General features: G+C 35.5%; 1 protein-coding gene across 1 annotated transcript; it reads right to left on the bottom strand.

The window, feature by feature from the left end:
• Positions 1-1473: 1473 nt before the first annotated feature.
• On the bottom strand, positions 1474-2091 carry LOC129218879 (uncharacterized). Its single transcript, XM_054853200.1, has one exon. It carries the CDS (start codon positions 2089-2091, stop codon positions 1474-1476), a length of 618 nt encoding a protein of 205 aa, XP_054709175.1.
• Positions 2092-26402: the final 24311 nt, after the last annotated feature.

Raw genomic sequence — 26402 nt, 5'->3', positions numbered from 1 at the left:
ACTGTGTAATTGAAATTCTAAGTGGTCTTAGCTCGTTTTTGTATTATTTTTCTTAAGGGGAGGGGAGGGGGGATTGTCGTAAAGGGCGCATAATTGCTCACAGGGATAAAAGGACATCGCTGTCATTCTACATGCAGGGATGCTCACTCCCCCCTAGAGCAAAGGCACACCCCCTTAATATGGTAAAGCCTCATAAAAACAAGAGCCCCCCAAAAAAGTTTAAAATACCCCTAAAAACACCCCCTAAAAGTTTTAATGGCGCATTCTGCGCCATGATCCCTTCTAGGTGAGTACCCCTGCTATATGGTTTTAAAATGAAAGAATTGCTTCTCGAGTGCGTTTTCGAATGGGGTTACCCAGAGAGCACATTTCGTTTTGTAAACGATTTAAAACGATTGTTAACGCTGTGACAACCATGTTGAAACGTTTATGAAATGTTTAAACGCAACATGTTTTTAATGCAGGGATGTCCCACCCCCCAAGGGGCGATGACAGGCATCCCTCAAATGCGACGGATAACCCCCAGAACAAGAGCCCTCTAAAACAAGACTAAAAGCCCTATTGTTACCCTCTCTTCTTCAAAACTTCAACGGCAGGGTCTGCGCTATGACCCCCCCCCCCCACCTTCCCCTATCTCTCGTGGGGACCCTTGCATAATATATTGCTTGTTGTCGTATGTTCGGTTATCGAGCGACTCGGATGATTTCAAAATTGAATAATCTGCTTTTCAGAGAATCTTGGTAATCAATTAACCCTTTTTTAAGACAGCGCAAGGAAAATGAAGCATAGTTACGGGACCTTTTTTCGTTCCGAAATGGAGCGTCACCAGCCTGAGCATTTTCAGCAGTTTAGCCTATTCTTTATTAAAAAAAAAAAAAAAAAACTTAATAAAATTAGTATCTCATTATAATGACTCCAAATTTTTAAGTTGAGTAAATAATATGCTAATCAACATTTATGAAATTATAAGGAATATGATATTATCAGAAGCGAGTAAAACACCCAAAACACTAAAATTTAACTACACACGCGAAAATAAATGTGTTTATTACAAGAAGTTATAATGTATATAATATAATTTAAAAACTGGGCCAAAGATTGTAAGCTAAAATAATCGCACACAACAAGCTTCAAAATTTCTTTTTAGTGCACTCAGAAACATTTCAACTTCACTCCCTACACTTTTACTGTTATTGCATATTCCGCAAGTCACCGAAGGAAAAAGAAAAATTGAAAAAGAGCGAATCAAGAAAGGAGAAAAATAATCATGAACTTCAATGCCACTTTGAAGCTTGTACTTTCAACAAGCGCCTGGAGTCCCAATCCTCTGGAAAACGCAGTCAGAAATATTTTACCCTCCCTCCTCATACCAGGTGGCCCAACGGGTAATGTTTGAAACAAATGAAAAAATAAAATCAAACAAGAGACATGAGAAGAATTTAATGACGTATATTGAAAGGACATATTGGGCTATTAATGATATAGAGGTTCGAAGTGACCGCCATCTTTAACAAGGACAGCAGTTAGGTGGTTCTGGAATTCAACCATTACTCGTGAGTAGGCCTCACTGTCAATCGTCTCGACAACAGTTGTAATGGCGATTTTCAGTTCTGGAAAGTTCGTAGGACTTGTCTGCCACACCTTGCTCTTCAAATAACCCCATAGGTAGTAATCGCAGGGGTTCAGATCTGGTGAATATGGGGGCCATTCGATACCACCTTGGAAGTGCGATGGGTAATCTAACCCAATAATTCGATCGCTAAAATGCTCATTGAGCATCTCGAAAACATCCACGGTACGATGTGGTCTTGCTCTATCATGCATAAACCAATGATCTTGGACCAAGTCATTACCATGAAGAGAAGGGATGAACTCCTCGTCCAGTAACTTTCTATACTTCGCCGCGCTTAGAGTTCCATCGATGAAAACAGGGCCAAACACACCATGTGAGGATATTGCACACCACACAAGAAATTTTTTCGGTTGGAGGCTTCGAACAACAGTGATCTCTGGCCGTTCTCTGCCCCAGTTGCGATAATTTTGTTTGTTCAGATGGAAATCCAAACTGTAGTATGCCTGATGAAGGAACATCACATTTACAATTGCCCACTCAACGGAGCATGCGCACCAATTTTGGCTTCACTCACGTGCACCTAGCGCCATCTATTGGATTTCGTTTCAAACATTACCCGCTGGGCCACCCGGTATATTAGTCAGATAAATAATAATTCAACTACTCTTTAAAAGCACACCAAAAAAAAGAAAAGAAAAGCAATAAATAAGAACAAATGAGTCATTTTGCGCAGAGAGCAGTGATTCCCCTATTTGTTTACATTATTAACTTCTTGTTTGAGAGCCGAAATCCTTTGAAATAATCACGTGATATACTGAGAATCATATGTCTAAATACATAACCATTGGAATAAATCACTCTAAATGAATAAAAAAAAATCGAGAAATCAACCCATTTCACACATTGAGATTGGGGGGGGGGGGATATGCACCAACCTAAATCGCTACGGAGCATCCCCTGAGGGCCACCAAGAGTCAAGGCGGACCTATTGCCAGTTTTCTAGCCGCTACCTATAAACCTCTAAAATTTTATACTACTCCGAGTCGGATCTCCCAAATGTGCCGAGTCCCTAGTTTCTGACAAACAAACATGGAATCTCGTCGAATCTGCATCTCCCATAAATTGAGACCCCAAAATGAAGCCTAAATCTATCAAATCGACCCCCTAAAACAGGCTTGCATTTCGAACTTTTCCGGAAGGTGGGTGGGCAAAAGGTGTATATGCTCATTTTATCGGAGAACAACAAAAAACTAGGCCGACTTTAATGTAAAAACTAGTACAAGGAATGGAGGGGGGATTGATCCCTATGACAACCATAAATTGAAGTTTCAGTGTCTACGTACACCTCATGACACTTAGGCCTGTTATTTCGAACTTTACAAGAAAAGAGGAAGGGTTTTTAAAGAGTATCTTACTGGGTGCATGCATATTGTGCAGAATAACAGTAAAAATTTCATTTATATGAGCACAATAATTTCTAAAAGCCAGGAGGGCGCGTCCCTTCTTGAACCCCTAAATGACAGGCTTGATGGCACATCTGTATCTCAAGCGCATCCCTACCAAAACAACTCAAGAATTCAACTCCAAAAGTCAAAGGTGTCACCCCCCCCCCCCTCTCGCAGGGCAATGGCGCACCCTCTCAAATGTAACGGAGCATCCGTCTAGAACAAGAACTCGCCCCCACCCTTCCGAAATGAGATTTAAAAAAACTCTCAAAAAAAAAAAAAAAACGCTCTCAAAAATTTCAGTTTCGCAGGCTGTGCCATGGACCCCCTCCCGAATATGAGAGTAAAAAAAAACCCTCACAAAAAACCGGCCTTAAAAATTTTAATGGCTTTGGCTGAGCCATACCCCCTTACCCCTTAAGTGGGCACCCCTGTAAAAGTCAACTTAATTAAAAAAAAGCTCAGAAAATGAACTACTCGAGTACTCGATTCAAACATCTCGAGATCTCGATTTGAAACATCTCGAGTACTCGATTCAAAAGATCTCGAGAAGTTAATCGCTCAAGTGCTCGATTCCAGAGATCTCGAGAAGTCAATCGCTCGAGTACTCGATTCAGAAGATCTCGAGAAGTCAATCGCTCGAGTTTTTGATTTCAAAACATCTCGATTGCAATCGCTCAAGCTCTCGATTTCAAAAGATCTCGATTATCAATCACTCGATTATCAATTGCTCGAGTACTCGATTTCAAAAGATCTCGATTATCAATCGCTCGAGTACTCGATCTAAAAAGATCTCGATTAGCAATCACTCGATTATCAGAAGTTCTCGATTCCCGAGATCTCGATTATCAAAAGATCTCGATTATGCCCATCACTAGTCTGTGCAACCAGCCTGTTTCTCTGAGACTTACTATTTCTCTGAGACCTTCTCAAACAACCACAACTTCCGCAATACCGCAAACAATAACGCTATTAGTCTTCCCTAGCTGCTCAGCTCGTATGCGCATAGCGCTCTTACCTCTTGTCTCACTAGCGACGAGACGTACATTATTTGCATAGTTCTTACTAGACTACATTCCTGCAAATTCTGTCGGTTGTAGCTCCATTTCTTCTAGGTTCTTATATATATATATATATATATATATATATATATATATATATATATATATATATATATATATATATATATATATATATATATATATATATATATATATATATATATATACATTGTCAGAGAATGTATTTTCACCCAGACGTCTCTTGTAAAAAAGTAGTTCTGATAAGAAAATTCTGAAGTAGTCAGACTGTAAAGTGCTCAATGAATCGTAATGTAATTAGGAACGTTCACTGTCATGCGATGTTCGCTAAAGGCGCCCATATAGGGGGGGCAAGGGGGGTTGAGCCCCCTTAGAAATTAGAACTTCCTTGCTTTTAGTGCTTTTTTCTTTGCGAAAATGTATAAAAATTTATTTTCCAGCCATTAATGTATAAGTTATTAAAAATGTCAAATTTTAATGTCTCTAATCTGTACTGAAATTGGTAACAATGACTTCCAGGCATCATTTGCCCGCAGAACTACGATGGAGAGCCATTGGGAGACTAGAGGCAGGGAAAAAGTCAAACAGAAGAGGCCAGACAAGATCCTTTTGTGGTTTATAGACTTTTGAGATAATTTCAAACGACAGATTCGGTATCCAGGGGCCCTACAACATAAGTAACGTTCTATTCTGGTGACGACGTTTTCTCCCTCACGAAAAGCGAGAACAACCGAGAAAATAGTCGGTTCCTCCCATTTGCTCTTACCACCATTGTATCGAGTGAGTATTTTGTCCCTGTTTCCAGCGTTCCGAGAACTACTCGTGACGCGGGAAAGGAATCTCTTCAGTCGGACTGGAGTTCTTTTTTCCTACGGCAAAAGAGGCTTGCAACTCCTTTTCCCACGGCATTTGCGGTTTCCCGTACTTATTGAGTTTTTTCGTCCACAGCAACGGGGATCCGCAACTTTTAATTCCACGGCGTTTCGGGACCCGAGGAGTTATCTCATGGCCAAACAAATTGGCAGATACATTTCTTGATATGTCATAACCAACTTTTTTTTTCTTTTGTGTTTACGCATTTTATTAATTTTATTTTTGGCTTATTTTTTTCTTTTAAAAATATTCTTTCGAAAGAATACTTTAAAATGCAAAGTGCCTTTTTGTTTGCCTTTTGTTTATTATACATCAGATTTAAAAATCTTTTCACGGTAAGTAAGCGAATAAAATTTGACAATGGTCTACTTTAAAGATTATTCCCCCCTCCCTAAATCGTTGATAATGACTCACCCTTACGGTTATGTTTCGTAAAATTAGAAATGCAGATTTGCGAAGCACGGTTGCTTTAGTTTGAAACTATAGTGACTGTTAATCTTCGTTTCCACCAAAGAATTCTCTTTTGGCATGAACTTTCATGCGCCACATATTTAGGTGGAATCTGTTTAATAATTTAAAAAAAAAAAAAAACCCTAAGCAATTGTTATATTTTTAAAAAAATAAACGATGAACTCGCTCTTGATTATCTTTGAAAAGCAAAACAAAGGGTTTTTAAGAACCATTTGACAGAATTTTTTGGTCCATAATTACCCCACTAGAAACCGTGAAAACATTATACCAATAACGCAAAAACAAATCCGTTGTTTAATGGCATTAACTCTTACGGACCAAGATTGTGGACACCTTGCCCAATTTTTTAAAAACCATTAATAATCGAAATTTGTTTAAGAAAAGGCTAAAAAATTTTATACTCAATTCTACTGCAGTCAATTTAGGATAAAGTAGCATATTTGTAATATAGTATACCTGGGTTCCGTTATAAAATTAGACGTACTTTATTGCATTGTTTGTGTTTATTGTTCTTTGTATGATTATGCATTTATTTTCTTTTAATTCTATCTTATGTTATAAACAGGCTCTAAATTAAGTTCTTTTCTGAGTGGTGGGAGCTATTCAGGCTACTGTTATAGCCTTTACTCCCATCTACTCAATCAGGGATTTTCAAATAGATAGAGTGAAATATATTTAAAAGAAAAAATATATATTTAATGCAAATTTGAAGAATAATAGATAAATAATATAGCTGGGGAATTCAAAAACGATCGTTTTGAATTGACTACAATGCCCTTTCTCATTACTTCTAATGAAATAACAGTGGTCCAGCAAATCAATTTTACTAGAATAGTGTATAACTTATAACTTAACATGAAAAGTGCTGTGGGTTTTAAACTTTATTTCTTTAAATTAATTAAATGGAAAGTGTTTCGCGTTGATTTTGTACTGAGGTTACAACAAAACAATGTGTAAACATACTGCGGGAAAATAACTGAATTCAATTTGATTCGAAAAATAAAGATTGATATTTTATGAAATGTAAAATTAAAAGATATTTGATTGGTGAAAAATTTCTAAGGATCTTGAGGTCCTATTAACCAAAGTCTACTGACCAAATGTCATACCCTACTATTTATTAAGACAAAATTATATGTACAAAAATAAAGGGGGGGATTGTAAAAATATTCTCAGTTATTAGAAAACGTCTACCTGTAGAGCAACGTTGCTTAACGTCGCAAAATTGAATCCAACAACATGCATGTCAAAACTATCAAAACATGTAATTTAAAGACAGAAACACCAATATGTAAACCAAGAAATGAGTCATTTCTCGCGATCGAAATTGTTAAAAAGTGTATCTATTTGCCCTCATCATAATTAATGTTTATTTAAAAACATCCATATTCGGGGAATGAGCCTAATAAAAATATGTTCGTAACACTCTATAACGAAAATATGTTCATAATATTTTGAAACCGAAAATATTTAATTTAAATTACTAACCGATTTAAACAATGCGTCAGTGTTTAATGAAAACCATGTTCCTATAATAATATTACTATTATTAAAAGTAACTTGGCTGCAATAATTCCTAGACTTCTCCTCTTGCAAAATTACGAGCATTAAATCCCACAATTGCAAAATTTCCATCACTATGCAAGTGTAAACAGTCACAATGCTTCTCTGGCCACCGCCATCTTGACTAGGAAGTACTTCTCACCTCCCGAGAAAGCCAACTCACCACCTGTCAACCGGGTGAAAACGAGAATGGTCCTTCTCGGCAGCTAAAGTCGGCAGCAAGACGTTTAGGATAGCTTCATGGTAGGCAGAATCGCCGCGTCACGGAATGTGACGTCACGTGCCGAGAAAAACCGATTTTCTCGCTAACGACTTCGTTCTAGAGATAATCATTGTAGGGCCCCAGGAGGTTCAGCCAAGGACAGCCAACGACTACAACGAGCGCCAATGACCTATTTTTGAGGTTATGGGCATGCAGGAATAGAGCCGCTCTCTGACTCATTTCAGATCCTCCCCTGCTACAGCCACCGGAAGGTTGGTGTCAACATTAATTGTACGTAGAAGGCTTCACGAAGGTGCTCTGTATGCGAGGCGACCAGCCATTTGTGTGCCACTCACACCTAGCCTAGAGGGACCGTTTACAGTGGCACGACAGCATATCCACTGAACGCCTGATCAATGCAGGGCTTTTCTCTTTACGAATGAGTCTAGATGTAGTCTAGGAAGCGATAGTAGGCGTTATTTTGTATGGAGATAACATGGACCCCGTTATCATCCGTCAAACATTTGCGAAAGAGATGGATACGAAAAAGGCAGTGTCTGTGTTTGGGGTGGCATCTCTTGAGGTGGTCGCACAGACCTCCAAGTCTTTCAAGGGGAACCGTGAATGCTCAGGTTTATAGAGATGACATCCTCGATGCTTATGTGTGCCCATATGCCGGGACAGTAGGTGATGCTTTCCTGTTACTGGACGATATCGCAAGACCACATAGAGCTCGCATTGTAGATGATCATCTTCAACAGGCTACAATTATCCGCATGAAGTGGCCAGCTCGATCACCGGACTTGAATCCTATCGAGCACGTTTGGTATGCTTTAGGGAGACGTCTAGGTGCTCTCAACCCGCCTCCTCATATCCTTGCGGCGCTTGATTTTGCTTTGCAAGAGCAATGGCTCCCACTTCCTGTGAAACTGATAGACAGCATAATTGACAGCATCACACATCGCTGTATGTGCTGTATTGCTTCTAGAGGGGAATATATTTCATATTTAAGGTACTTTTCCTATAGCGAACTGACACTTTCGATTTGTTCATTTTTGAGATGTGTTAACTTGTATACGCCATAATTGCCTGATGATTTCTTTTTATGTTATTTTATATCTTACTATGTGTTGCATATTGTGGGTAAGTTTCAAAAAATTTTACATGTAGCTTTTTGAGTATTCGTCATTTTTGTGATTTTTCCTGAACTTATGATAACCAGTGTATTATCGCTTCTAAAAATGTTGCGCAATAATTCTCGTGAAACAGAAATATTTGAGATAATGCAATAATTTCATGACTTAAAGATACGAAGTAATAAAACAGCTTAAATATTCAAATCGAAAGATAGAAAATTGCACCTGTGTCAATCTAAAAAATCAATTTCCTCTTACAGTTAATTTTAGAACAAACGCGTTTGATATTATTCCTTGATTAATTAATTCATTTGCCTTCCAGGATCAGAATAAACCATAATGACACAGAAATGTTTTAAAAGTGCAGCGTTTTAGGTATAACTAACATTTTAGCAATCTAATTTTGATGAAAGGAAAATGTTAATTAAATATTTCTCTTAAATCTAAGGAATATGAAACTACTCTCGGTTTTTAATTTCTTTATCAATGATTTGGAAGGTGGATTGCTTCAGTTGCATGGCATTCTAAGCATCATTTAATCTTCAGCAAAATAATTAAATGTCGTGCAATAATTTAATTCATAATTAATCAACATTCCCATTACATTTAAAAAAGAATTTTTTAAAACAAACGCTTTTTTTTTTCTTTAAGCACTGTATTTTTAAATAACTGAGTAAATGAGTACGATTACTTCATAATTAATTTATAATGCCTTAAGCCACCTTTGGAAATTCACACGCTTTTACTTTTTGTAATTTTTCAAATCGCTATTTTAGATCGTATTGATTTGCTTCCTTTTGGTGGCTTCAAAAAGAAGTAACGCCCTTGGTGCTAGTTTGTTTCTCTATAACGCATTTCATCAAGCACTTTTATGCACATTTGCTTTTATATAGCGCAGTTGCTTTTATGTAATGCTGTTTAGTGAAATATAGGTTTAATGGTCACATTTTATTTTTTTACAAATGTTTTTAAGCCGCCTATGTCTTGTTCGTATGCTAATGGAGCCGTTGTACCAAAACTAATGGTGGAAACGGGGATCCACTTCCTCGTTGAGACTTCATACGTGCTTTAATAGTCGAGGAAACATTTAAATAAATTAGGGATTTCTTTAAAATATCAATTTTTTTGGGCTACTACCAATTAATTGGGAATATTTGGTCGACCACAGGTATTTACGTGCAGCTTTGTGCTCCACGTGGGCTTTTTAAATCATCTCTTTAAGTATTTGCTAAGATAATTTGAAACACCTTGTGTATACATAAAACAGAGTGTTTCACTAAATTTAAGAGGGGTGTTCTTCTATCGAACTTACTTCGGATGTTACTGCAAAAGAGGCAAAACTCTCTTAATTAAACTATGCACAGAGTTAAAAATGTGAAATGAAAAACTAAACTAGTTGTTTATATTTTTATATTGCATTTATTTATTTATTTATTTTACTTTTTTTGTAATTAGTAAAACATTATAAAAAGTTATGTTTGAAAAGTTTAACAGATGGTGAAATTCAGCTTTAAAACAGTTGAAATGGCGACGAGATGTGATGGAATGGGTGTAAAGCCAGGCAATTTCAAATGAATATTGAATCAAATGGAGGTGCAACAAACAAAACTCAACAGTCAAATTCTTACCTTTCAATAATTTCCTTCTCATTTCCTGTTACAGTTCGTAAAAGTATCATATTTACCGGTTAAAATACAATGTTCTCCAAGTTTTTTTCTTTACCTATTTCACCCTATAGGTGGGATGTATTAGGTAGCATATTTTAAAATCAAAATTCACAATGAAAATGAGGATTTAAGCAATTTTTCACAAAACAATATACAAATAATGGAATTATAAAGATATACTAAACCGCACAATCATCAATTTCGTAGCAGATAAAAAATACAATGCTCCTAATTTAGTGGTGTACCTAGCATGGGTAACATGGGTGTGGTAGTTCGTGGTGTCACCCCCCCCCCCCCCACACACACACGCACAAAAGTAAAAAATAAATAAATAAATAATAATATTCTAGGTAAAAATGAAAAAGTAAAATTCATAAAATTTTCAGAAACAACTACATTTGGGTCATAACGAAATTTTTAGTGGGTTATGTACAAGAGACGAACAAATAAAAACTATGAAAGCTTCGCCCTAGACGCAAATGCGCAGGCCGTCCAAAAAAGTCTGGGGTTGTATGAAATTGATGGCCCCTTAATTATTTGAAACGTATCTCAAATGTAATAGGGTTTCGTTTTTTTGGTATAAGAGGAAGACACAACTAGGTCTAATTATTGACAATATAAACCTAATCCTGAGTATAGTATTCATTCCATGACGTGGGGTGGTGAAAAGGGGTCAGAGTGTGTTCCACCGGAAAATTTTCAAATTTGTATTCTTAAAACCGCATTTTAGCTTCATATATTTTCAAAAACTTGGAATTATGCTTTGAGTGTCACCCCCAGACGAGTGACGCCCGAGGCGGACCGCCTCCCTCGCCCCCGTAGTGAAGCCACTGAATAATTTTTAAATGGTGTTAATCACTTTCGTGTTTCATGTTCTTTTGTTTCTCTTCCGTGATCTCTTCATCACTAAGGAACGATGAAATGAGACAAATACTTTGGTATTTTTAAAATGTGTGCAAACGACCACAAATCAACTGAATTAAATTTAATGTGAAAATGATTAGAAAAATGTGCTCATAATATTTTCTCATATTTCTGTGAAACTTCTACTGAAATTCAAAAACTTTTTGCTATTTTTTTTGTTCCAGCATTCCTCGTAATTTGAAAAGCTGTTGACTAGTTTTTCTGATACATTACCAGTAGTTATCATTAAAACCTAAGTATACCAGCTTAAAGCCCTGAGGGCTTTATACCAGCTAAGAGGTGGAGTATGTGTGGAGAAAAGTAGTTATTATATTAATGCCCGCACGGTTTGTTTGGATATGCTCAATTCTGAGTATTTTTTATTCGAAAGTTGTCTGATATTTTCGTTTTTTATAAAACAAATATTTTCAATATTTGTATCAAGCAAATATTTTAATTTAATTTTGCATTAGTTTCTCTTAGTATAAAAGCTTAAATTAAATTCTGGGATAGAAAATACACGTCGATTAAAATGTTTCTCTCAACTTTTCTATTATTACAAGGATTTTCATTTTATTTTAAAGGCTTTCTTGAGAATATTTCTTAATTGGAGCTGTCTGTAGCTTGAAGGAATAATCCGAATAAGAAAAAAATGGTACATTTAATAATTTGTAAGGGGAAGAGGAATGAAATAATAATTTTAAAAAAATAGTTGCTATTATCACCAACAGGTTGCTCTGCGGTATCCAACAAATGGTGTTGCAGTTCAATGTTTTTTTTTTCACTTGAACTAACTCACGGAGCAATTTTTACTTGTTCTTTATTATATTTAAGGAGTTACGGATAACAGTGTCTGTAACATGTTTGGTTAGGGTAGACCGGGCAACGTTTACGCAGTGCTCTTTTTTCAAAATGAATTAGAGGAAATGGAGAGCCAACAGTCATAACAGATTGATGCGGCTCTCTAGCACATATTCTCACACGTTTTTGAGCATCAGTCGAGCTTCCGTCCAGCATGCAGGAATAATAATCTGTTTTCTAACAAGTTGAGTAAGTTTTATGTTGAATGTTTTTAAGTTTATTGTGAATAAATAATACTTAGTTAAAAAAGAAGAAATATACAAAAGTTAGCAGAATTTTATCCTTTTTTGAGAGCTGTACTCGTATGAACTGAAATATTATCAAATTTTTTTTTCACGTTAAAAATAAATCCAAACTTGGCGACGGGGCAAGTTTACGCGTTGACGTCGGAGCACCTTTACGCACGTTTTTACGATGTTTTACTTCTAAACGTGCCCTGACGCTTTTTTCGCTCCGAACTGTCTCAAACCTTTTTAGTATTTTCAGGCTATTTAGTTTTGAAAATCACCATTTTTACTTCCTTTTACAAAAAAGGAAGTATTGTATTCGCGAAAAAAATTTCACTCAAAAATCGGCCTTAATTTCCATTTTTCTCACCCCCGAATGAATGTTGAGTTTTTTTTTTTTTTTTTTTTTTTCCCCGACACGTGGATTCATGCCTTGGAATCTACAGACACCCGAAATATCCATTTTGACGGCCCCCGAGTTAATTACAACGAATTTTTCTTGACGTCCGTATATACGTATGTTATGTGCGTATGTGCGTATGTGTGTATGTATGTCGCTTAACTCAAGAACGGAATGTCCTAGAAAGTTGAAATTCGGTACGTAGCATCCTAGTGGGATTTAGTTGTGCACCTTTCCTTTTGGTTGCATTCGGATGCTCCAAAGGGGGTCTTTTGCCCCTTTTGGGGGGGAAATCATTGTTAATTTCGATGTAAACTCAAGTGGTGTTATAATTTGGCGGGCACTTAACGATATATCGCCAGTCTTTTGGTCGCTAAGCTTTGTCTCTAACTTGGCGACAAATTTGGCGTTTTTTTTTTTTTTTTTTTCAATCTGGTTTCAATTTGGCCACTGTTGGTGATATTTAGAGAGTAAACGATTGAATCATATTAAAACTACCAATAATGAGAAAATGACATTAAATTGGAGTAAAAGGAAGTCATGTGATGCACACATCAGCTCGTTTTAATTGAGTTGCAGATTCGTATCTTATAGGTTACACTTATGTTTTCATGCCAATGCAGCTTAGTTAAATATGGGGTTCTCTTACTGGGGATGGTCTAGTAAGTAGTAATTGATCATAACTATGCTTGAAATGAGCTGATATGAATTTTTAGATAATTCCCCCCCCCCCCCCCGCCACACGACCAATGTTTATACACTTTTTTTTCTAAACTGTATTCAAAAAAAAAAAAAAAAGCTGGCACGTATGAGTTATAATCATAATAAACTGGGACGCACGCTGCTAAACATCAGTAGTGACTAAGGCTTATAAATGGGGGGGGGAGGGTCATAAAAACTAAAAGTCAGAAAAACTTTAACAAACAAATAGAACACATTTGCAATTTTTTTTTCTTTCGGAAAGTGGGACGGTAGGGGGGGGAGGGGGGCAATCTGGAATAAAGCTTAACAACATGGAAGGTTATGCTCAAACTAACAAAATTTGTTTGATTTTTTACTGCTTTTAATATATGTATAAATAGATCTCGCTGCATTGCTCTTTTTTACAACTGAAATTATTCCAAATTTTGTAGAAAGACAGTTGGTTTTATGCGGATAGATATATGATCTGATACTTAGATTTATTTTTAATTTAGTGTGAAAAGAATGGAACAACACGGGGGAAACACTCCTATTTTGCTATGATCTTGGGGGAAACTAATTTTTTCCTCCCTCCAAAATTGAAAGTTGGTGTAGGGGTAGGGGATGAAAGGAATCATAACTTTCCTTATCAGATTGTGAATCAATCAAGTACACTTTGTGAATTTCGGATTGAAAAGAAACACTTGGTCTGAAAAAAAAAAGGCATCAGGTGAGGCGTGATACTAGTATAGTGTTAATCGTATGTGTGAGTGGGTGGGGGAAGGGGATATTGCATTTCGTCTTGCTTTAAAGAAGAACATTTACCAGCTTTTATTATCTTTTCCATTCATTTTTTTTTATTCATTTATTTATTTTTTACATTTTAAAAATAGTTTTGAAAAGAAAAAAAATAAAAGTGGTTCTGCGGGGGGCGGGGCTTTTCCTTGCTTTAAAGAACATTTACCAACTTTTAATAAGTTTACTACTCATTTTGGTTTATTCATTTATTTATTTTTTTTTTTTTTAACATTTTGAAGGAAAAAAAAGATTAAAAGTAGTGGTGGTGTTGGTAGGGGGGGGGGGCTTACCAATCTTGCTCTTCCCCCTCCCTTTCCCCCTCCCCCTATCGTCCCACTTTTCGAAAGAAAAAAAAAAGCTGCAAATGAGTGGTTCTATTTGTCTGTTAAAGTTTTTCTGACTTTTAGTTTTTATGACCCCCCCCCCCCATTTATAAGCCTTAGTCACTGCTGATGTTTAGCAGCGTGCATCCCAGTTTATTATCATTATAACTCTTACGTGCCAGCTTTTTTTTTTTTTTTTTAAATACAGTTTTGAAAAAAAAAAAAAAGGATAAAAAGTGGTTGCGTGGCAGGGGGGGGGGGGGGGGTACCAATCTACAAATTAATGTCAGCTCATTTCAAGCATAGTCATGATCAATTACTACTTACTAGACCATCCTTAGTAAGAGAACCCTATATTTAACTAGTTAGAATCTGAAAAATGTCATTATTTCATAAGTCAAATTTTATTTAAAAAATCATAAAAATATGATCCCATTGAGATCCCAACTTGAAACTTTGCACAAATGAAGATAAAATACGCACAAATTTTTGAGAATTTTTAAAAAAAAATTCATTGTACCTTTTCTGAGAAATTAAAATTTAAATTTTAAATTTCATTTTTTAAAAATTAAAACTTTTCTGAAATTAGTCTTTTTGCATATCCATTAAACAGCAACTAATGTACTTTAAAATGCTTTTTACCAAATCTTTCTATCTATATTTGGTGCTGAGTTATCGTCCATTTTATGTTCAAGCATCCATGAAAAAAAGAGGGTTTTTCGAAAAATCAAAGTGTCATAAATAAAAAAATAATAGAGATAAAAATCTAAAAATTTGGACTTTTGATTACCTTGAAGGGTACAATCGATGAGCCAAATTTCAAAGAAATACAAAAGGGTGAGGGAAAAAATTTCCCAAATTTTGGATCACTTGATATGGAATGACCCTATATTCAAAACACTATCAGAAACAAGTTAGGTGTCAAAATAAATATGCGTAAACGTGCCCCATGTCCAGGGCAAGTTTACGCAACTGACTAGGACTCAAAAATAATTTTTTTAACGGTTAAAAACAAACCGAGATACAACTGAATATACCAATTTTTACTCCATTAACTGCTTCATAAAATCGCCATGTCTAAAATTTCCTAAGTTTAAACATAAAAATTACAAAATTCATTGAAAAAAATCCGTGTAAACGTGCCCTGGTCTACCCTATTCAGTTACAGTGATTCACGAAGAAAAGAGAACTACTTCAAAATAAGAACGTGAAATTCTGACGAGACCCTTCTGTAATAACTTATGCTACACTTTAGCTTGTTTATAGTCCTTGCTCTTTGTGATCAATTAGACTTGCCGATGAAGACAATATCCCGATCTAGCTCTGTTTTTTTCCCCACATCAAAAGATGTAGGATGGTGGCCATATTGGTAGATTTGCCTTACTTGGCGCACCCACCTTTTATATTTACACTGCTCAACATTGAAAATGCAACGCCAAGAAGGAGTGTTCAGAAATTTATGTAAATTTTAGAGTAGACGTACATTACTGAGTTATGTAAATGATGTGAAACGCGCAGCTCTCCGACGCACGTGAAGTAAGATATAAGGGAAGGAACTTGCAGAATGGGCAATATTCCTGTCGTTATTTTTGACTGAAAATTATCGGAGAAATTTTGTTTTTGTCTTGGAGGATACGTGTAACACGATAGAATGCCAGGCCGCCGTCAACGAAGGCACTTCCAGCAGACAGACGATTTTACGAGGTGTATGGGGATCGGAGTGAGAAGGGGAGGTTGGTCCGTGCGTCAAAACGCAGCTGATACCCACATGGATGCGAGCACGGTGCATTGGCTGCGCCGAAGATATTTGAAACAGCGAAATGTGGCAAGATTGAGGTGTGCAGGGGCAGCCAGAGTGACGTCAGAACGCGTGGATCGACGCATCCAACGACAAGCTGTAGCAGACCCACAAGTCACTTGTTCCTCGATTCTGCAGCAGGTGCAAGATAACCTGAATGTTCCCGTGTCAACCAGAACCATTTCCCGTCGTTTGGTCGCACGTGGTCTGCAATCACGGCGTCCGCTAAGAAGACTGCTATTGACCCCACAGCATAGACAGCAACGTTTAATATGGTGCCGGACTAGAGCGACGTGGATAACAGAATGGTGAAATGTCGTGTTCTCAGATGAATTCTGCTTATGTTTATTCAGTGATAGTCACTGCATACGTGTGTAGCATCGACGTGGAGACAGATCTAATCCGGCAGTAACTGTGGAACGTCCCACCGCACGACAACGTGGCATAATGGTTTGGGGCGCAATTGCGTACAATTCTATATCACCTCTAGTTCGTAATCAGGGCACTATGACGGCCCAACGATACTTGGATAATTTGCTGCGGCCGGTGGCAATCCCATACCTTCAAGAACTTCCATACTCTCCTGACCTGTCACCAATTGAACATGTGTGGGATGTGATTGGACGCCGTTTGCAGACTCTGTTCCTGCCTCGTTCAGAAGACGAACTGGGGACAAATGGTTGAAAGGGAATTTAGAGCCCTCCCTCTGGACCCGCACCCTTATTGACTCTATGCGTAGACGTGTTTCTTCGTGTATCGCTGTCCACGGTGGTCCTACATCCTACTGAGCCGACGCCGTTCTCGCTCTGTATTCTGCCTATCATTTTGAAACTAAGATCATTTATTATTCCATGCTGTGTCTGTCTTTTTTCCAAATTTCGTCACTGTCTGACCACTCCTTCTTGGTGTTGCTTTTCAAAGTCGAGCAGTATATATATATATATATATATATATATATATATATATATATATATATATATATATATATATATATATATATATACAGTACAGTCACATTAATGTGACCACCACGTACTTTCCACGTCAGAGTTAAATAACCAATCACAGAAGGCAGGTGGCAGCACAGTGCAGTAGAGCGTATATAAAGGGTGTGTGAGGGCTTCGGAAAACATTTCAATCGTTTGCGTAATGCAGAAACGAAGCGATTTATCCGACGTCCAAAAGGGCATGATCATTGACTTTCGGGCTAAGGGTGGAAGCATTTCCGAAACGGCTGAGTTTGTGAACTGTTCGCGTGCCGCCGTGGTAAAAGTGTACCGTGCATGGCAAAATGGGACTGTCCAAAATCAGCGACGTGGCAAATGTGGTGCACCACAGGCAACATCACACCAGCAGGCCATAGATGACAGAGGCGAACGACAGTTGCGGAGATAGACGGGCTACCGTTGAGCAACTGACCACCAAAATGAACCAAGGGGGCTACCAAAAGTGTCTCCCAAACTACTATTCAGCAAACATTGCTGCGTCTGGGCCTCCGAAGCAGACGCCTGGTTCGTGCACCTATGCTGACTGCTGTTCATCGACGACGAAGGCTAGAATTTGCACACCAGTACAGCAGCTGGACGTCCACTGAGTGGCGACAGGTAGCGTTTTCAGATGAATCGCGTTTTATACTCCATCGGACAGATGGACGTTGGCGTATAAGGCGTGAAACCTCTGAAAGGAACCACCCTGCAACCATTGCCGGAACAGTCCAAGCTGGAGGTGGGAGCATTATGGTCTGGGGAATGTTTTCCTGGCATTCTCTGGGTTCACTGATCATTGTAGAAGGCACGATGGATCAATACAAGTACGCATCTGTCCTTGCGGACCATGTCCACCCCTACATGCGCATTGTTTTTAATCAGGATGGTGGCATCTTCCAGCAGGACAATGCGAGGTGCCATACAGCTGCCAGTGTACGTGCGTGGTTCGAAGAGCAAAAGGATGAGTTTACCGTGCTCCCCTGGCCAGCAAACTCACCTGACTTAAACCAATCGATCATCTGTCGGACCATCTCGATCGAGTTGTTCGCGCCATGGATCCTCAGCCGCGTAATCTAGCGCAGCTGGCCACGGCATTAGAGTCGGCATGGCTCAACATCCCAGAGAACACCTTCAGGGACCTAAGTGACTCTCTTCCTGCACGTCTCGCAGCAGTCCACTCTGCGAAAGGTGGTTATTCTGGCTTTTGACAGATGGTCACATTAATGTGACTGGACTGTATATATATATATATATATATATATATATATATATATATATATATATATATATATATATATATATATATATATATATATATATATATATATATAAGGCCACACAAAATGCAGCACATTGAAGAAATCTTGCAAACCATGTGAAATTTACCGTAGCGCCATCTGCAAGTTGACGATTTAAAGTAAAAGCAGTTTTTTTTTTCTTTTTTTAATGTTGTTTACCTAGTCTTGCAGAAGACATCGCACCTCTTTTGACCAAGTTTCTAACTTTGACTGAAAAAGAAGACTTTAGGGATTTAGGGTTTAAATTTAGAAGAATTGGTCAAAGTGTTAAACGAAACCAAGCAACTGTGAAGCTAATCTGCAATCGCTGGTTCCAGTTATTCCAATTTCTTTTTTTTTTTTTTTTTTTCTTGGTAGCTGTCTGCAACTGCTTTCAAAGTTACGTGACCCGGCTGACCTTGTTTAGTTATTTTTAAATGTGTAAATTACGTTCGCAATAAGATTTAAGGTAATTTTAATCCAAGTCCTATGCGTCTTTAGGACCTGATAGATAACTGCACTTTTTAACAATTCAAGTACTCAAACATCAGCATTTCTTCAACCATATATATGCAGCTTGACTTGGCGTAATCTTAAAGAGATAGTTATATCGTAACTTATCATAATGTTACATACGGTGATTTGAGATTAGAAAGAAAAAAAAACTAAATACAATTGCATTGTCTTCCTAGTGAGATACATAGTTCATATCAACTTAAAGAAAATTTTTTGTGTCTTTTCTAAAGATAACTAAATTTAGCTAGCATGGTCACTATTACCATATAACGTGTGGGACGATAACTAGTTAAACCAGTGTACTCCAATTAATTTCTAAAAATATCTATAAATCATATTTTAAAATGAAGTTCTAATACCATTTGTTAGCTATTTTTAAAAAACTAGAACTGCAAAATAAGTAATTGGAAAAAAAAAGCTTACCCGTGTCGTCCATAACTAGTCATTTACCTTACATAGCTATTGAATATGATATCATCACAATAAATAATTACGCAGATTTTATTGAAACAGGATTTAAGATTTTAAAAATGGCAGTAGTAATGGAAGCAAATGCATTTTCTCTCGACTACAATTAAAAATATAATTTAAACAAACTTAGTGTGATAACTCCATTTATATTGCATACGACATATTCTAAATACATTTTCAAATGGTTTAGTATAACTGTTATTATTTAAAATGCGTTATAAAGCTGTGCTAAGGTAAAATTTTCTATCTGGTACCTACGACAAAAATTAAAGATATAGTAGTTACTTGAAATGTTGCTTAAACCATTCAACTGTAACAAATAATTATAATCTATGATAAATGACTTAAAAAAAAAGAAATAATTCAAAGTAAAGTGTTACATTCATTAGTTCAATTTATTTTCGAAATAATCACTTTAAATATATAAACGACAAATTGAAAACAGCTTTCGCAAATGAAAGACAAACATCTTTAACCAAATGAAAATAATCTGGAATACTGATTCAAATTACAAAAATGATTAAACCTGAAAAAAGAAAAAAAAAACATTTCTTTTGAACTTGTAAAGTTTTCAGAAGAAGAAAGATGGTTTTAGCAAGTAAAACAATTAATTTAAGTTAAGTGAATTTTAGTCTATCTCAGGAAATATATTTTTTCATATTTAAAAGGGCGGAATGAGGAGTTTATCCTTGGGCAATACATTTAAAATGAAGAATGAAAAATGGTGTTCCATACTAATAAAATATTTATTTTGTAGCAAAGCCGAAAACATCTCCCATGAATTAAATTTATAATTATTTGGTTAGGATTTTTTCTTTCAAATCTTTTAGTTTTTTTAATATTAAGTTTACTGCCTTTAACCTTTTTTCACTTTGTTTGTCTAGGAGGGGATTTTGTGAGGTATATTCTTCTCCATTATTCTGTGTTTTGACTAGAATTATATGATTGATTTTTGGACATGTTCAACTTTTCAATAGCAAAATTAAAAAATGTGTAAAAAAAACACTTAAACTGCGTTGGGGCTCAAATACGTATGAGCTCAATAATCAATGTAAATACAGGTTTATTTCTATTTGTTTCATTTCAGTCATAATGCAAATAAATAAATCCGATTGATTACCAAAAAAAAAAAAACATAATTTTTCAATTGTGAAATTGTATTTCGCTAAGCTAAGTGCAAAAGTCGTATCTGCAGATGAGTTCAAAATGAGTAATTGCAGTTATTTATTCGTAAAAGAAACATTAAGTTGATTAATTCAAAATACATTTATTTTACAGCATTGTTAGTTATATTCAGTAATAATGTAATTAAAATTAACAGGTGGCTCTTAGAAAAGTAACCCAACGCTGTGAGAAGCAAATATTGTTCAAGATAAAGACAAAACCTCTGACTTGAAAAAACATCGTTCACGGCTAAACTTCGTGACCTCTGACGAATCGTTAAACTCCGCCAGCTGACGTGAGTCATTTACGTAGCCACAACGTAGACATTTTGAAATTTTTTGAATTTCTCCATGACCCCTTATACCATGACCCCCTTATAGACCCAGACCACATTACTATGGGACCACTTGTAAAACTTTCAAATAAAAAAATATTTTTTTCAAATAAGTCCAGGCGTCCTCGAGTAATCTTAGAACATACATAAAAAACCGCAGACGAATGCTTAACCTCCTTTTTTGAATTCGGTTAAAAATGCAATCTATACAAATAAAACAGAGACTATACATATGTGTATATATGTGGGCATGTATGTATGCTCCTTATCATACCATATCCACAATTTACGTCAGATCTAGACCAAATTTGGCAGGAAGGTACTTGGGCACCCGAGAAGGAACGGAGGGGGCTTTTCGAACGTCAAAAATGTACCGAATTAATTTAGGTCAAAAAAGGCATTATATGGCTCTTTCTACATGCAATAATTATCCAACCAGTTCGATTTTAGCGCCATTCATCGAAAATCCACGAAAATACCCTTGCAGTACATTCACTTCCTTCGAACTTCAAAACAAAAAAACATGGCTGTAAAATACCAGAATAAGTTAGAAGTCTTTTTATGCCTAATTGAACATCATTTTCATATCAGAAAATTACCGTTTGCGCGATGTCATTTTAAATTAACGTGCCGTTTTTGCCGGATTTGCCGTTTTTTTTCCCTTAAGAATGATTATTTTGGCCGGAAAATTTACAGATTTTTTTTTCTCTCTAATTGAACCCTGATTGTTGAACATGCGTCACTTGACACAACTTTTATTTTCGAGGTACACCGTGCAAAACTGGGCAACGCAGCTAGTAAAACATAAAATGAGCTTTCTGGATTAAACGCTGAAGCTGTTCTTCCGTTTGGCATAATCTCCTAAGTAACCATGAAAACTCTTTGCATTTTAATTAAACAATACAACTTTATTCCAACTCTGAAAGCGTTATGGACAAGTCCAGCTGGCTTAAGTCAAAGTAAATTGAAAATCATCGTCTACTCATCGGATGTATTTATTGCATTTAATTGCTGTCGAAAATTTGAAATATACTTGTAATGTACTGTTAATAAAATCCTACGCTGTAAAAACAGAGAAAAAAATATATTTATATATTTTAGAGTTACAACCGAATCTTCCTTTGCGCAAAGGATTGGTGACACATAATATTGCGTAACTGGTGCCACGATTTAGTTGTCACACATTCAAAATAGCCATGCACAATAACGACAACATTTTTTTTATGCTTGCGTCATTTAACTTCTTTTTAAATAAGATATTAACTGAGTAACTTTTCTGAGACTATGGCAGATTTATTTTATAGTTGAAAAATAAAATATCACTCGTATTTTGAATAACTTTAGACTAATTTTATTTTATCGTGGTAGGGATTTATCTGAGACAAAATAAGAAATAGAATATTTTTCAAATCCTGCTCTGTGTAAGACAGGATCCAAGTGAAAAGAAATAGCTGGCTCTTAAGAAAAGGTACGACGAATCACAGAACAAATTTCACTTTATGGGGAACAATAAAGACTAAGCTAAAATAGAAAATATCTTTCCAAGATCGATGACTTTTGGGTGACACTGAAGTTGGGAAGTGTCTTTATTGGAAAAATGGAAAAAAGATTCCTTCATACTGGGAATATATGACTCACTTATGAAATCATATTTCCGCTAGAAATATATTTCGCTTAGCCTCAAAAAAGAAAATTTGAATAAATTTCTCTAGTATGAATTAGATTTCGAAAAAATATCTTTAATACAAATAAAATGAACAAAAGGATCCTTAGCACATTAATTAAGATACATGAATACATTATATCTCCTCGTGTGTTGTACATTAATACTAAGTCTTCTCATTAATGTATGCAAATTTGTAACAGTGTTTTCGAAAATGTAAGATAGTTTTATCTACACCACGTCAAGTTTCATAGAGAACAAGATTTTTTACTGATATTTTTGAACAATTAGGTTAACACACCAATAGTGGCCAGTGCTTCAGTAGTGGCCACTTCAAGGTTTATATTTGAAAAAATAGGATTCTAGGTCTCCCAATGGATTCAAAAGTGCGTCAAACGTGCAGAAAGTATGACTTCCTGCATGTATTAATCCATTTTGAAACCTGGAATCCTATTTTTTTTCCAATATAAACCTTGAAGTGACTATTACTGAAGCACTATTAAGCACTACCTCTTACTGGTGTGTTCACCTAGTCAGGAACGTTTAAGAAATTAAAAAACTCAAATCAGTTAAATATTCTACATTAATGAATCAACTTGAGAAGCACAAATACAATGCAAAAGAAATGCGTGAAGTTGGGAAAAAAAACACTTTTGTTAATACGCACGTGGTGTGCACTTTCTTCTAAAAAGAGGCACACAATTTAAGAAGGATTACGTATGGACATTTGTTATAAAAAATCATGATAACGATCCAAAAAACTAATGAATGTGGCTGAGTGACTCTTTACTTAAGTAGATAAAGTCAAAAAATATTATAATACGTTTTCATAATATTCTTCTGACTGCTAAAATTACTGGTAACCGTTATTTTACTGTCGAAATGATTTAATTCTCATAAAATAAACTATCAAGAAGTCATAATTTTATGTAATACGTTGTATTAAAAGACATCCCATAATTTTGATTTAATAAGAAAATAAGTGAAAGCAAATAGCGGAAAATAAATTGGTATCCAAGCATATCATTAAGCGACATTTTTTCTAAACGAGGTACACTTCCTATAGAGGCATGATAGTTGACATTTTTAATTTTGATGAAATTTTTACCAGATAGGTTTTCTAATTTCCTCGCAAACAATCAATCACTTTTTTTTGAAAAAAAAAAATACAAAATTGTGGTTAATGTTTTGTTGGAAAAAATAAGGTTTTCTATGTTGCAGTTAAAATATGTAAAATTTTAACTTTAAGTTCTGGCATTTTTTTTTTCGGATTTGGTATCTTTAACGCTGTTGTAAAGTTTTAGACACGATAAATTCTAGACCCCATTCTAATGTTTCCAAAAAATGAATCCATAAATGATGGTTTTCAAACAAAATTTTCTGACATTCGAAGGGAAAAGTTGGCAAATTTCAGAGAAATGCTGCATTTCGTATAGGCCATTATGTTTTAGAACCCATGATAAGATTATTATCACGCAAAAATAATCGTTATAACTCAAAAAAGTTTTCCAGAAATTTCAAGCAAAAATGAAGTTTTCACAACTTTCCCCCCCCCCCCCCTTTTCAAGGCCAGTTATCTCAAAACTCCAGAGAACTCCCAAAATTTATCCAATTTATTCTAGAAGTTAATATAATAGTTACAAAAATAGAACACTGTAAAAAAAAACTGTAAATTTTGAAGAAGTTATCCGTATTTTTTACAGAAAAAAACTGTTCGTAATAAAATACAGGATTTCTCTGTTTTTTTGAATCTGTAACCGGTTATACTTTGGTTTTCTTCGAATCTTCGAAATTTCGCCCGCGTGTTTGGATTTTGGTTCTCGTGCTCGAGTTTTTGATCTTATATTTATTTAAAGCAAGCAAGTCTTAAATCGTTTGCAACTTCCATTTCATTGCATCCTAATCAATATTTTATTATTATGTGTTTTGTCATCTGTTACAGAGGCATATTCAGAAATTTACCTTTGTATACATGTATTTCGTAGTAGTATAGTAAATATTGAAATGGATTTATGAAAGTATAGTTTCATTTTTTTAATCTTCATAAAAAAATAAATCAGCTTGAATAAATAATAAAAATACGGAAGATTTCTGTAAAATAAACGGAAGAAAACTGGCGTCCTGGCTGACAGTTTTTTTCTGTAAATTTTACGGATTTTTTTTACAGTGAATCCATTATCGATAGAGATCTAATGGTCACGAATGAATGTTCTTTTGTAGTAAAATGCATTATAAATGCTTTTTAAAACTAGATAGTTTAATGCATAATTATTTTTGAAGCAAATATTTGAGAAAAGTTCTGAACTAAATAAAATTTATCTTATTTCACTGCAGTAAAAACTACAACAATTCCATTCACTATCAGTTCGTAAAAAATGCTGACCCTTCTGTGAAACGTGTTTCAAAACTCGTCATGAAATATATTTGCAGTTTAAGGCGAGTTTTGTTGAGTATAAGTAACGGAGAGTTCTTATATAAAGAACACTTTAAACCATAGATAGGATAAGAACATAACAGCTGGTCAAAACCGCTTCTTACCAAGAATTCGACTCAACTTCAAAACCCGCTACCAATCATTGTTAACATAACAGTTGAAAAATTAAATGAAAAAGGATGTATCATCAGTATAAGCACATGCCCCTACCTCTTTGCCAACTTAAACCTATTGCTAATAAGTCCTCAGCTTGTCACTTTTTCGTTGATTTTTTTCTCTCCGCCAGAAAAACATTTTGATATAGAAGCGTCTAATAACAGCTGGTCAAAACCGCTTCTTCCAAGAATTCGATTCAACTTCAAAACCCGCTGCCAATCATTATTAACAAAACAGTTGAAAAACTAAATGAACAAGGATGTATCATCAGTATAAGCACATGCCCTGCTGTTGCATGGTACTGTAACACGTTAAACAAATACCTCTTTGCCATCTGAAACCTATTGCTAATAAGTCCACAGCTTGTAATTTTTTCGTTGATTTTTTTCTCTCCGTTACAAAAATATTTCTATATGGAAGCGATGCAACTTACTACGGTATAAAATAACAACCAGTCTTTCACGGATGCACGTGGCACTAAAAATGTACGTTCCTAAAAAAGGTAGTCATAATTCGGAAAAATAGTCAGACAGGGTAAGTCATAAAAGAAGGGAATAGTCATAAAGGAATGAAGTCATAAATAAGAGAGCAAAATGCAACAATTGATAGGAAGCAGCTAAAATTGAGTAGAGAACATTAACAGAGAAGGAAAGAATGCTAATGAGAATTGAGAAACATTGGATGGAAGAAAATAACGAAAGATTTCTCATGCAATTACGACGAATTGCTGTATTCAGCGAAATGTGCTAAAAGTTTTTATCCGCTTTAGCGTAGTTCATCAATCAAAGAACTGATGAAAATAAGTTTGTCGACGTACTAAGAAGAAACAAAGTTTTGGACGCAGTTTGTTTACTTCTCATCACTTGTTTTTCGAATTAATATTGAATTTAATGTTCGGAATTAAAGAACGAATTACAATCGAATCAGGATTTAGATGTGTAGTATACATACACTTAGACACTATACCATATACAGGGTGTCCACCCTAAAAGTGGACCAATAGGTAATTCCTAAACCGTTAAAGATAAGTGCATAGTTCCATTTTGAAAAAAATTTTAAATTACGCAACGACTCGAAATTCATGAAATTTTTGTTAAAAAATCGAATTTTGAAAAAGTTACAAAATTTAATTTTTTATACAGTCCCCCAGTCCTAGCAATATTGTTTAGCAAAACATTCCGAACAAACTAACATTTACAACTAAAACAAAAATCACTCTTCTACGACCAAAATTGACCGAGTTATGAAGTTTTGAAAAATCACTATTTTTGAAGATATTATGACGTCAGAGAGTGGGCTCTTAAGGGCACATATGAGAATTGCCAAAGTGTGTTAATAGGTTAAATTTATTTTGGGTCTTGTTATCGGGGGCAATATTAACGGTCGAGTGCTTGCGCAATTTAAGGATTTTTTTCAAAATGGAACTATACGCTTATCTCT

This window comes from Uloborus diversus, chromosome 3 (genome assembly GCF_026930045.1).
Source record: "Uloborus diversus isolate 005 chromosome 3, Udiv.v.3.1, whole genome shotgun sequence".
In the NCBI taxonomy this organism is placed as follows: Eukaryota; Metazoa; Arthropoda; class Arachnida; order Araneae; family Uloboridae; genus Uloborus; species Uloborus diversus.
This window is presented reverse-complemented; position numbering and strand designations above follow the sequence as displayed.

What these genes read in the sequence shown, in the direction of transcription:
- LOC129218879 (XM_054853200.1), bottom strand. Translation starts at nt 2,091, where the DNA reads ATGTTCCTTCATCAGGCATACTACAGTTTGGATTTCCATCTGAACAAA.